The following is a 14,553-nucleotide window of genomic DNA, read 5'->3' as shown; positions in this document are numbered from 1 at the left end:
ATACTGCTGTACCACTGAAGGGAGAGATGGACCACATTTTAATAAATATATTTAAAAATTAATTAATTTGTGCCTTTTTTATAACTTTTGGGACCAACCTCTAACATAATGCTTTTTCAATAGCAAATCTTCATATAACAAACACAAGATAATAGAGAGAGAAAGAGATAAATATCAATGGGTTAATTTTTTAATATTCTTCTCAAATATGATCTTACTCAATAAAAGAACTGAATTTGTTGTTACATTTTCTATACAAGCTTAAGAAAGCAAAAGGAAAACATACAATTCATTTTATTTTGCAGTAAAAGTGACCATAAAATGTCTTCACAAAATACTTTATTGTTGTTTATTGAACTTTATGCAAAGCTACTCAAGGGCTATCTGTGACAGTTACCACTAATTTTGAAGTAATATACTAGAGGGAAGTTAGCCAGTCATCAATGTCCACAGCTAACTCTTTGGCTGCTCTACTTTAACAATAGGATTTGACCATCACTCTTACAACATCCGTTGCCCCAGAGTTCAGGATGTTTATATTTTTATTAACAGCAACAGGTTGGGAACCACAGTTGACAACATCTGTTTTCATAAGAAAACATATGCAAGCTAATGCACTTGTACTGATCTTTTTATTCTGGGCTCTTTTAAGTAACATTATAATTAGTTCTCTCAATAGAGCACATAACATCTGCTTTGACTACCTCTCTTTTCATACCAAAACAATCACCTTACAGAATATTCTAATAAACAACAGCTATTCCTGTCACAGGTGTATCAAGCAGAACTGATAAACAATTATCACATTCTACAGGCTCCACAATTCACATACATAGTGAAAACAACAAACACCCTATCCTGATTTAAAATTTTAAAGTTATTTCACCTGGATCATCCAATATTAAACTTTTAAATGAACAAAGTTCATCTATTATAAATGAGCTCCAACTTTAACTAATAACATAACTTTGCTACAATTAAATCTGTTTTGAAAATTGTATAATATTATTACAATTGTTGCACTATCTTATTCTTTCTTGTTTTCATTTCTCTAATTTACTTCATCCTTTTACTCAGTATTTTAATAAATCTTTAAAAAATGTCTGAAAAAATTTAGTGTTTTTTTTACCTAAAATATTACCTTGTTTAATATAACTTCCTGAAAATGGAATATGTACATTCTGAAACATTCAAAAATTAAATGTTTGTTACTGTCACACAAGTAAGAAGTGTTTGTTGTTGTTACCATCATACAATTATTTATAACTCAAATTTGAATCATGTCAAATTTTGCATAATTTATATAAGTACTTCCACTGTGAAAAGAACATCAAGAGAAACAAGTGTCACCTCTCCCCTTCCCAAGTCCAGAAAGGGTTAATATATTTTGTTAGTTAAATACAACTAGAAGAGCAAACAAACACTTGATTATTAATTATCTGAGTAAAGTTCAGAATAAACATATAGACGGAGAAGTTTAGTATCCATTTATGAACTCAATTATTAGTGGACCTACCATATGTGTGACTTTCAGCTCAAATGGAAGAGGATTACAAACTTGTAAGGCCACTTCACAAACATCTCCTTCAATCCATTTAAAATCTAAAACAGATACAGACACCTTTACTTTAAAGATTTAACTATATTTAGTTAAACAAAACTTTTCTTATGACACTCACAGGGTCATAGTAGGATTTCACACATTCCTTAAAAATCTATGTTCTACTATTCAGAATTAAAATCCTACAAACTTAAGATACTGTGTATGTTATGGAACTTAATTTTCATAATTACAAGAGCTTAAAAAAAAAACAAACTAGCAAGCAATTATAAATTATCAAGGTTAAAATTAGGATAATTTACTTACATAGATGATGTCAATAAAGCAACTAAACACACATTTTATGATTTAAGTACATTGTTTATTTTTCATGTTTTACTTACCAACTTTGGAATCATTTTTTTGGGCTCTATCAGTAGTGGATAAAATTGGAGAAAAAATAAAAGGACTGGAAGGCTTAGACACTGATTTAAATCGTACACTTTTCTTCTTAACTGGTCTCAAATGAGGAGCCATGTTTTGTAGTTTGAAAGACCTGTGAATAAGGTAGTGAAAATAAATACTTTACAGATACAAAAAACAAACTGATAAAAATATTTTTGTCCAGAACATACTGCAACATTAAATGTTCCAGTAGCTCTTTAATATATATACTTGTTTTTATGCTTACATTAATATAATTTTGCATTAAATTTATGGAATTTAATAATGAATAAACAAAACTTACATATTGATACAAAATATTCAGAGACCTTATCATACAGTATTTTCAAATTAGTATGTTGTTGTGATAAACACACAACCCAACAACAAAAAAAAACTCACTTGACTTTAGGAAGGTTTAGTAGGTTTACTGGAGGAATAATGTAACCATTATCTAAAGCTAGAGGGACTGGGGCCCCTTCACACTTCGATGTCAGTGACTCCAACTGAGCACAAAACTCTCGTCTATCGGATAGTGGCAAGTGATCTAACATGGTATGCAGCAGGAATGTCATGTGTCTAGATGTACAAATAAAAAATAACATACACCTTAATGGTACAATTTAAAATTCCATACTAAATATGTATCTCACATATTAAAATTTGGTGGTTTTAAAATGGTTGTACACAGCATTAAGTTTGTCCCTAACTTAACAGTGGAAAACTACAGGGAAGGCAGAAAATCAACATCACTGTCCACCAACTTTGGTGATATTCTTTTGTCAAGAGATAGTGGGATTGATCATCACATTATAACACAACCATGGATGAAAGGGCAAGCACATTTGGCAACAAGATTCAATCCCAGTACTCACGGATTGTGGGTTAAGCTTTCTAACCATCATACCACATCAGACCTACAGATTTACAGAATAATAATTGTAAGTGTAAAATGGTAAAATCTGTGCCTTGCATATATGAAGTGGAGGCTATTAGTCAGAGATAGCTAGCTATTTATGATATTTCTTTCTCTTCTATTTCACATACAAAGTTTTCAAAATGGACAAGTGATACTGAACCTGTTACTTTTAAAGCCAGGTTTATTAATGCATGAATAAAAATTGCATTTTTTTTCACACTGAAACAAAGATATTAGTATGAACTATAATGATTTTATAAACCCTAACAGATTTCAAAAGTTTCACATTCATGTAGAAAATGAAAACCTTATGCTGTGCTAGAAACAAAACAAATCGTTTAATAAATGTAAGATGAATACCTGACAGCAAGAGCTTGGTTTCCCATACTTCTTGCTGTTCCCACCAACTCTTGTAATATATGAACTTGGATAACGGGCCAGCCTTGAGGGGCATCTAAAAAATACATTCCTTACTACTGATGCAGGATCAAAATTTCAAACTTAGATACATATGAAGTACCACAGTTTAACATGAATATAAGTGATGATATGGGTACTTCAATATGATAAGTACGCAACTGAAAAATCACTCTCAATTTTTATTTTTCATTATGGTTAACATGTCATGGTCAGAAATTTATGGATTCTCAATAAATCATAATTTTTACAAATTGTACTTTATCCAAACAGTTGGATTTACCATTCCTGCTATTAATAACTAATAAAATGTTATATTTATCATTATCAATGATAAGAAATAGAATGAGATTTGTTATTCAAAACACAAGACATAAAAAACTCACTGATTAGCAGAGAAGTAAAAAACATTCCTGCAGTGTGAGACAGTTCCAATAATCATTCTTGCTGATTATTATATATGTTAAAGATTTGTTTTTCTTTTATAACCTGGATGAAAATGGAAAAGAGAATCTGTGATGTAGAGGCCTAATGCATTCTTTGATTAGTTGTATACTCTACTGTAGACTGCAGTTTCACCAATTCAAAGCTCAACACCACAGCTTGAGTTTGGTTTGTTTTGAATTTTGCACAAAGCTACACGAGGGCTATCTGTACTAGCTGTCCCTAAATTAGTGGTGTAAGACTAGGGGAAAGGCAGCTAGTCATTATCACTCACCCCCCAACTTTTGGGCTACTCTTTTACCAACAAAAAGTGGGATTGACCATTACATTATAAAGCCCCTCAGCTGAAAGGGCGAGCATGCTTGCTGTGATGAGGATTTGAACCTGTGACCCTCGGATTATAAGTGGAGTGCCTTAACCACCTGGCTACCAAAACTTGGGTCAGCAAACCAAAGAAATACCACTAGACCTCTTACACTAGTGAAACATATATAATATCTGTAGAGTTTTGAGTCCATTTTATTTCACCATGTACTACCCTATACTATTGCAGGTTATTACACTGTAAAGTAAAACATAGTTAAAACCCTACAGTAATCCTTCTCTTTCTTTAAATAATTTTTTTGTTATAATTGAAATGGCTGGAACTTCACACATTTTAAAAATATATATCACTCATTCATAATCACATTAGTCTGCTCTTATAGAAGAAAATTTTACAAAGTTTAATGTTAAAGAAAAAAAGATAATATAAACATAGAATTGAATAACATTAATGCCTATATATTAAACAATATATGCCATTTAATAACTATAAATTTACGTTTACAATGATTACGTAACAAGCAAACATTACCTTGAAGGAACTCTTTTGGGTCCATGGAAATCTTGTATCCTTCCACAGTTTGTAGAAGTAACTGATAACACTGTGACATAAAATGTGTTCACCACACAACTTTAATATTGTAAAGTAAAAATAAACTTCTTTAGAAAAATAATTAGCTTTTTTTCTCTTGACAGTAGTTTTAATATAGTCAGTTTAGAAGAACAGGACTTTATGAGGTATCATTCACTACTTATACATATAAAGCATTAGTTACTTTCTCACATCTTTAAACATGAAATTAGTAGTGATTTGATAAAAATCTTTCAAGCAATGTTAAATAAATATTTATCTCACCTGTTGCCAATTGGAATTAGGATTTTGTGTGGCAACACAACGCATGGCAGCAACTCGTTTGAAAAAAGCAGCTTTCCTATGAAATCCAATCTCATTATAGAGTTGGGATAAAGCACTAAACCTCAGAACCTGTAAGAAACCAAACCAATTTTCATCTGACTATTAAAACATGACTACAACAGAAAAAAGAATTATTTTCTCATGCTAGAAGAAGCTACAACAAGGTAGTCAAGGGTAGGGTATAAATATTGTATGTTCATTATACTATATTTAGTGAAAAATATAATATGAAACTTCACCCACAGAGTGTTATTTGAATCTTCTGAAAATTTGATACTTTAAAAAAATAGTCACATTTAATAGATAATAGTAAGAAAACTGTTAGCAAGAAATCACTATCTTTTAGTGCTACATGAGTAGACCCTAATGAACTATGAACTGTACACAAAAAGTGGTATTTAACTGGTACTGCTGCAATGATATGTACAAACAAAAACAACATGTAGTTTTATAAAACATGTTAAATAATTCAAGAAAACAATATAAAGTTTCATGATTTTAGATGTTATAAAAATTTATCCTTTTACCTAAATTTTATAATAGAAAATTCAACAATTAAGTCTTGGTTTTATAGTCTCCCTTTCTTTTGTTTACTTGCAGCTGTATGTAGAATATTACACCTGCAACCTGTGGCCATGCAGCTAATCTGAACCAGTAAGTCTGATTACATCCGTGTTATAAATGTAATATTGTTAGTTTATGCCATTTTATTAACATTCTCTTCACATATAATGCAGAATTCTACATCAATGTAATCTCTCATATATGTATTCATACACCCATATTTATTTACATAAAACAATTATATTTCAATTACTAGAACTGACCATAAATTTGTAAATGTTTGTTGTTTCTGCCCTCACAAAGTTTATTAAGCTTGCTTTCTATTCTGTTCATATATGAACAAATGTCATACGTAAGCATCTTTTCCAACATACATTTTCGATTTTCATTAATTGTGGCACGTTTGTCCATTCTCAAATAAAACCATTCAAACATATTAGTTATATTCTGAAAATGTAGTTTCGAGAGAAAATGCAGAAATAACATAAAGTTAACTCTCATTACAGCTGTACATCTAAGCTATAATGTGCTCACCCTGTCCTCATCACTCTCCTGCATATTCATAAAAATCAGATTTTGAAGAAATTCAGATGCAAGAAGATATTTCTGAAAGCAGAATAGAATATTTAGCATTTTCATCAAATCATTAAAAGTCACTGAAGATGAATGAAAAAAAAACAACAAAAAACAGTACAACCCTTGGAACAAAAGTCAAAAGTTGAATTCTTCAGTTTTAACATCTTTGGGAAGTTATATTATGAATTAGGTACAGCAATAATCTACCCAAGTGTTGTAATTTAAAATCAAAATATCAAATTTTCTTCTACGAACCAAAGTAACGCATCTCTCAACAAAGCAGATATCTTTAGAAAAAAACAGAATGTGAAACCAGTTCAAGATATGGGGTGAAACAATATATATATATTTAATTTATCATTCTAAAAAAGTTTTCATTTTTCAATAATGAGATTACAGATAAAAGTAAAAAGATTCACTGATATAATATTTAAAACTTTGTACAAAACAAGTGACAACTATGCTGAAGTTTATTAAAAAGGATTGCTTGTAAGATAGAAACATACTAACAATCAATTTTTATTCTAAGTGTTGGATAGCAATCACAGTGACTGAACAGACACAGATACTATACACCTTGTTCAAATAGAAGTGATAATTGTTATCACTCAGAATATGATACAGAACTATAAACTGTTCAATTCTATTTTCATGGCTCAAGGGTCATTTCATAAATATTTTCTTGAAATAAGAATGAGAAACAACTGTATTTACTATGCTAATTTTGTAATAAATCAGTTATAAAGTTATTTTCCTAAATTTGGTCTAACCTTAGTTATTAGTGACAGAGAACTTAACCTTAGGAGTACAAAAGAGTGTTAATGAATATTGGATCTCCCAAAAGTGTATAAATTATTAACCTACGAGTATCACTTTTGTCATTTTGACTAACCTTGTAACCACTGAAACTATTTGCATTAGAACTCTGAATTAACTAAGTGTATCTTAACAACATCAGGCTATCTTGTAGTAAACATTACAAATTATGTTGTGTACTAATAATTAAAAAAAAACAAGATTTTCAGTATTCATTTTTCATGGAGAAATATTTAATTTTTTTTAATTGAAAAATGTACATTACCTTTACTGAATGGTGGGTGATTTTCATGCTAAGAATACAAGTACTTCTTTCATCTTATAATTTTTTATTTCATTTGCATAACATCTAGAACTTTATAGATGAATATCAATTTTCTTTGGTAAAAACTTTCTCTTTTTCTCTCTACCCTAACACTAACTATAGTATAATCATAAATGCACAGTGATATGAGAAATTAACAAAAATATGAAGTACAACATATCCTTTCTTCAAGCATGATTGTAACAGACAATTACAATTCTTAATTATTTATCTTAATACACTTAGCTTCATAACCTTTTTATGGCTTCAGAGTGCTATTAAACAATCTTGAATAATATTTAATATTAGTGCAGGTAAGGTACTTTCAACTACTGGAACAAATTAAAATTTACCCAATATGTAATTATCACTGATACAACTCACACATAGTATGTACATGATGCACAAGAAAAGTTTAATATATCATGTGTTATCTCTCTCACTATGTGATCAGTTCCAGTGACTCACTTCATTACCACTTTGTTATAGTTTTCATACTATAACTTTTAGCACAGTATGCAGATCTTCAAGAAATTTGGCAGCTTATCAGAAAAATATTATAAGGCTTTGGTGTACAAAATATCAGATTTTTGTGTTAAAGTTTTTAAGATTTTTTAAGTAATGATTTGCTCATGTATTTCTTTTCTTTTTGAATGTTCACTGTCTGGGTATGTAGAGTAAAAATACTTTTATGTATCAGCAAATTGTCAAATTTCATGGGCAAAATCTTTATAATCTCCTAATAACTTACAGATAATTATCAAACCTTTTTATTTTAGAAAAAATTTTAAATTCTATCTGTTATTTTCACTACTGTATCTCTTTATGGGTTTGGTTGATTTGACTGACCTTGTAACAAACGCAAAAAATTAAAAAACGATTTTTTTTTCTTGTATGTAGAATGACTACAAATTACAACAAGAAACCAAAAATGTTTAATCTAAATAGCTTAAATGTCCTAACATTATATATGTATACTATTTTTATCTTACTGACATTACAAAAGCTGTAATGATGTAGCACATGTGCACTAACATTATTGTAACAGTATAAAACTAGCCTTTGCAAAGTGGCCTGTCTCCAGTTTCTTCTAATGAACCAGTACTTTGTAAAATGGTCACATTTCAGTTATAATACATTACATATATATTATTACTATTTACAAACATTCTCATATTTCAATTATTTTTCTTAAAACATAGAAAAGTAAATAAGAAATATAGAAAACATTTACTTCTACTTAAAAACTTTGTATTTATTTGTCAACTTGCTCTAATTTGCTAAGCCTTGTCAAATTTTGCATGTGGAGGAAGTAAAACAAAACCATATTTTTAAGCTTCATATATGCAGTTTGAAATCATCAAATATTAGAAATTATTATAAGAACATAGCCCAATTCTACCATAATTTATAAAGTAATAACTAAAATGTATTTGGGCAAAAAGTTTTGTTTTTTTTCCAAATAACATTTTCACTTACCCCTTGGCTTCTGAGAATAGAGACAAAGAAATAATCTAGTGAACTTGTCACCTGTTGCATTTTCAGAGAACCAGGTGGGGGACATTCCGAGCTTTTGTCTGGTTATTCATACATTATAGATAGTAGTAAAGGTATGTTAGCAAGTATTTTCAAAAATGAAAGGTGGGTGGGATCCACTGTGTTTGATTCATTAATTTAGTAATATCTTAGCAAACAGAAAAGACACAAGGTTATTATTTTATATTCCAGCTTGTCAATATTAGTTTTAATTCCTAAGAAATTACAGACTTTGTATTTAATTCAAAGCTGCATTTAACATACCACATTACACACAAAAATTGTTATTTAGGAATTTTGTTTCAATGTTTACTTTCAAGTAAAAAAAATTAACTAACATGTAATATTAAAATAATTTATAATCTACAATTTTGATACCAAACCTACTGACATACATTCATAAAGCAATAGATCAATACAATTTTGAATGTAAGTCTACAAATGTGATAAAATGTCCTTTGACCCCTGACCATAGCAAGAGGGTTAATGCTTCTAGAAACACTTGGCAAAATAAACATATAAGCACATGCACACACATATTAATCAACATTTAAATTGTAAACATAATTTTTGTTAGTCAATAGTTATAAACTTCACCAAAAAGAAATATTCAATTTACAGATTTCAGCCTAACAACTTTGCTACTTCAGAAAAGCAATGTAAATAGGTCAGCAAGCAATGCCTATTAAGGGGAAAAAAATAATACTAAAAGAAACTGATGCAGTATGTTCTGTAAAAGTTTTTTGTTCCTGTTATTACTTTATGTTCTGAATTGCAAATTTTAAGTGAAATAAATTAAGTACTAACAACTCCCATACCAAACACTAGGGTTAACTTTTTATGAATGTTTTAACAGCAAAGTACAAGACCTATATACAAGTTCTAAATTTCTATATATATACATTTCTTATAAAAGTAATTACAATGTAAATATTAGAAATTTATTAGGTTTGATAATATAATTTAAACTAAAAATAAAAAAAAATTATCCATGAAAAATGAGTATGTTCCATTCATTTGTTTTAATTCAATAACTTTGTTTACTGTAATTTGTAATATCCTCTCACAAGATTTGTTGCTTTATTATGCAATAAAATTATATGAAAACAGTTGTGAATAGGTTAAAGAACTCAAAACATTACAATAAATAATTGTATTTAGATGTTACAATATGTAATCAATCTAGAAATTAAAAGTCTGTAAAAACTGACCATGGCTAATACAGATAGTGTTAGGGTAGAGAAAATATATCAACTAAAATATAAAGTTGTAGGTGTTATGCAAATGAATTTTGAAAAACTGTAAGTTGAAAAAAAAGTATTTTTACCTTAACTTAAAAAAAATCACCTTGCACTCTGACTGACTTAGTAATTGCTTCGTAAATTCACAGACAAATTTTTGGTAAATATATTTAATTTAAACATCTCAATTTTTATGTATAATAGACTTGTAATGTATAATAAAAGCTTGTCAAATTTTGTGAAGGTACAATTTCTACATTGAAAATTGTGGTTTTGTGGTGGTTACAATGTTGGTACATATGACTGAGTCCATTCACAGAAGATTAAAAAAAGATTAAGAATTTTTTTGAAAATTTTGTTATATTCTTTACAAATTGTTAAGATTGTAAATTAAATCAGCAGCATGATGCTTTAATAATTTTGGCATTTAAAACCATTAGAATCATTTTCCAATGCACCACACAATCAGATTTAAATTTGCAAAGGTTTAACATAACTTACAAAAAAGAATCATTTTAACACTTTAGATTATGTAATAAAAACATGTATAATAATATCACGTAATTCAAGACTTTAGTAGTTAAAACTATTTTATAAAATTTGGTGCAATTATAAAGTTGACATGTCAAACAGTAAGGAGATGCCGCTAGCAAGGTGTATGTGTTTAATGTAAATACAGGTTTTCATCATGTTAGAAATATGTATTTGGTATTTTCAATCTCCTTGACATTTTGTGACCTATGAAGTAAAAAGATCACAGATTCCAAAGTTCAAGCATCACTATCACTAATTTAGAAGCGCTGACCAGTAACAATCACTGCCTAAGTTAATATTTTTAATGGAGTAGCAGGTCTGAAATTTACAGCTATTAATAATAATTCCCATAGCTTTAAAGTGTAGACAGTATTAAAAAGCATATCATAACTGAGCCTCTGTTCTGAAGGGGAAGAAAATAAACAACTCTTCATTTAATGTCAAAAGATTATGGTAACCTGTAAACAAATCATATTGTAAGCACCTATATCTCACCTCTTGTAAAATCAGCACCCGGACAGCTTTGATACTACATTCAGCCTCAATAAATGCTGCTCCTCGGAACTAATAATATAAATAAAAAGACAGTTCCTTATTTCTTATTCATGAAAAAACAACAACAGATTTTTTGAATTTTAAGTTCAGATAGGATCAATTTATACAAGTTACAATTGCTTTGAGAACAATTAATTTTTAGCTACCTGCAAAACTTCAAATGATAAACGGTTTTAGGCAAAATACTTTATTTTCATAAGAAAGTAAAGCTAGGCAACAAACTATTATACAATCTAGTCAAGACTTAATGCATGTTATAAATACATTACAATATATGCATATACGTATACTATACAAAATCATGAACAGTGAATGGTGGATTAAATAAGCCAGAAAGCATGACCAAGTATTAAAAATACAACATGACAAACCAAACATTTGTTATTTTTATTCTTACTGTATCAGGCCAATTTTTATGATCATCAATCTGTAATAGAATGGACTGGTCTTAAATCATCTTCTTAAGTTTTTGAGGAATAAGTTAACCCTTTCTTCTAACAAGATGAAATGGGAATCATCATCATACAAGCTAGTTATTTTATATAGTTCTCATTAATTCTCCATCAAAAGAAGAATTTTTGAATTGGATAACAAGTATTAAAGAATAAACTTGTACCTTCAGACAGCTGGTATGGGTATTAACACTTTCACTAATAAAGCATAGAATGTTTCAACTTTCTTAGGTCATCTTCAGGTTAACAAAACTTGTACCTTGCTGTACTGAAAAATTCCTTCTTTAAACTTTTCAATAATTTCCTCAGGTGTTAAAATGCTTTTTCCTAAAGTCTTGTACTCTGTCGGATCTAGACCATTTGGCAAGCTCCGAGTATTGGAGGCTACAACAGAAATTAACTAGTTAGTATATATATTTTAGCCACAAACATGAACCAATTTTTTTGCTACATGTTTATGTACCAGTTAAAGAAAAGACAATACACTGATAGCCTGCAGAATACTTAAGTATTTCAATTGTACTAATTTCTCCTCATGAGTAAAAATCTAATACACTGTATTTTTTAATATAAGACAACACTGCTGACAAGAAAAGTATTGTGAAACTGGACAACAAATATCCCCATACTCCTAACCTCAGATTAAATTAAAGTCTAATTTTAACTGAATATTTGGAAATACATGCTATGCAATCCACAAAAACACAACTTCCTATTTTGGGCTCCTAGTTTTTAAAATATTACATCTGCTGGAAAATAGCAACAGAACTACCAAAGAGAATGTCATTATTAAAGGAAACAGATCAATGTTAGGAAATATTCTCATTGTGAGAAGTAATGATGGTTAACAAAATTAACAAAGAGTAATAAATTTGAAATTATTTTCCATCTATATAAATGTAAAATAGAAAATAAAAAATAGAATATCAAAGTAAAAATTAATATTACTTTCAAAAACTTAAAGATTTTGGCTCTTTCTCATATATAATATAGGTTTAAAATACACACAGATACAGTAAGATATTGATGTAGTAATCTGAGTAAAGCTAGATACTCTGGTTAGTTTATAATTTTTGTTTTATTTCCTTCCCCTCCATATACAAACATTCATTACATTACAATACTTTATAAGATGTAGTTTGTTCACTGGGATACTACAATGTACAATTTTAACCTAAGCAGACTGACTGCATGTCTATGATCAAGCCTGTCTGTGTTTGTTCTGCAATTATATGTGAAGAAAACAAAATATTTTTGAAGGGGGTTGTGTAACTGAGTGTAGGAATGTAGAGGACATACTTAGATGTTTGATTATATTTATTAATATAGGTATAAAGGTGTTCCTTGTATTAGTTATTTTGGGCTTGACTTGTATAAATAAGGCTTCTTTAATTTTGCATTTGCTTATATTTGTTTCTTTATTTTGTATTTGGGAGTTTTTATGGTTGTTTTGTTTATTTGACTTGCAGTGTTTGAAAATGCAAGTAACACCTTTATATCTATATTAATAAATATAATCAAACATCTAAGTATGTCCTCTACATTCCTACACTCAATTACACAACCCCCTTCAAACAAAATATTTTATTTCAAAACTACAACTGGTATAGAATACAAGAAATGAAATATGTAAAATTTTTGTATATGCTAAATAATATAACAATCTTGCAAATCAACTTATAACAGCCATCTCTGATACTTGCCAAACCTTGATGTCATACATGAGCTCTCATAATTTCCCATACAAGCCAATTTTTTCTGTTGCATGAAAAACATATCAATATTTACTAATTGAAAATGATAAATAAAATACAGTAACTGATGAAATACAAAAATTAGCTAAAGACTATTATGAAACTAAACACAGAGATGGAGAGATGAAATAATGTGACATTTAGAAGCAACAAGGATAAAAAGACAGAGGAAAATCAATGGTTAAAGGGCATTTAAAAGAAAACTAACTGTCCAACAAAAGGAAAATAACAGTTGAAGTCAACTATGATAACAATGTTGCAGTAACAAGCATTTACTTCTTGAGAATGACAGTTATTTCTTTAAGATCGTTACTTATTTATTTAACATGTCTTCATCCAGTTGGTGTTCTGCTCTTGGATACAACTACATCAATAATTATCAAGTTTCTGGACAAGTGCTGTCATACATCAATACCTACTTGTCTTGATTGTACCTAACTCTGCAAGTGGATAGAATTTTCTGTCCTCCACTTCAGACTATTTTTCCTGCCTGCGTTACTCCAAAAGTATCCGAACGGAACTTATGACTTATTTGTTTCACTGAAAGATTACTTATTAATTCCTGCAGTTCATTAAAGCTATAATAAAAAATTTTAATATAACCTGGGTATCAATAAATATTTTACACATTGTTCTTATAGCTTACAAAATATCTATTAATTAAACATAACAAACCTGATCTACTTTTCATTCCAGCATTAGGAATACCCACTGGGAATGAGGAATTCCGTTGAAGGGGTGGCAGTGCACAAGTTAGATTTGGATAAAGGAGAATTGCTGAAGCAGAACACTGGCCTTCATATGTAGCTGCAAGCCACAGCCAATCATTGACAGACTTTAGTTGTTCCACTGCAGAAACATACATAGTCAATGCTTCCAGAGGTAAGCCTGCTTGAAGGGCAAGATCACCAATATGCTTTTTTCATACGCCCCAGACATCGCCTTTTATAATTTCTAAAACAATAAGATTATATTCACAAAATTTCATTGATATTTTATGTAAAAATCTACATCAAAACAATACAAATCAGAAAAAAAGTATGTTAGATAAGGAAGGAAGATAACTCATACTCCAAGAGTTTCAAGGAAAAGAAAAAGTAATTGTACATATATTGTGGTTTATCGAAACAACAAATAAGTGAAAGGGCTCAACGTGAAATTATGATCAATGGGAAGTGCTTAGAAGCTGTATTAAACATTGAAAGCTACATAAATGT

At 29.3% G+C, this 14,553-nt stretch overlaps 1 protein-coding gene across 1 annotated transcript in view; it reads right to left on the bottom strand.

Annotated features, from left to right (window-relative positions):
• Positions 1 to 14,553, bottom strand: part of brun (trafficking protein particle complex subunit brun) — a 69,785-nt gene that overhangs the window by 34,289 nt on the left and 20,943 nt on the right. Inside the window, 11 exon segments of the mRNA XM_076504910.1 lie at positions 1,517 to 1,602; positions 1,945 to 2,096; positions 2,387 to 2,563; positions 3,264 to 3,357; positions 4,621 to 4,690; positions 4,945 to 5,073; positions 6,103 to 6,174; positions 11,071 to 11,139; positions 11,842 to 11,966; positions 14,012 to 14,258; positions 14,260 to 14,290. Coding sequence (XP_076361025.1) covers positions 1,517 to 1,602; positions 1,945 to 2,096; positions 2,387 to 2,563; positions 3,264 to 3,357; positions 4,621 to 4,690; positions 4,945 to 5,073; positions 6,103 to 6,174; positions 11,071 to 11,139; positions 11,842 to 11,966; positions 14,012 to 14,258; positions 14,260 to 14,290 — 1,252 coding nt within the window.

The sequence above is a fragment of the Tachypleus tridentatus genome, chromosome 6 (assembly GCF_004210375.1).
Source record: "Tachypleus tridentatus isolate NWPU-2018 chromosome 6, ASM421037v1, whole genome shotgun sequence".
Classification (NCBI taxonomy): domain Eukaryota; kingdom Metazoa; phylum Arthropoda; class Merostomata; order Xiphosura; family Limulidae; genus Tachypleus; species Tachypleus tridentatus.
This window is presented reverse-complemented; position numbering and strand designations above follow the sequence as displayed.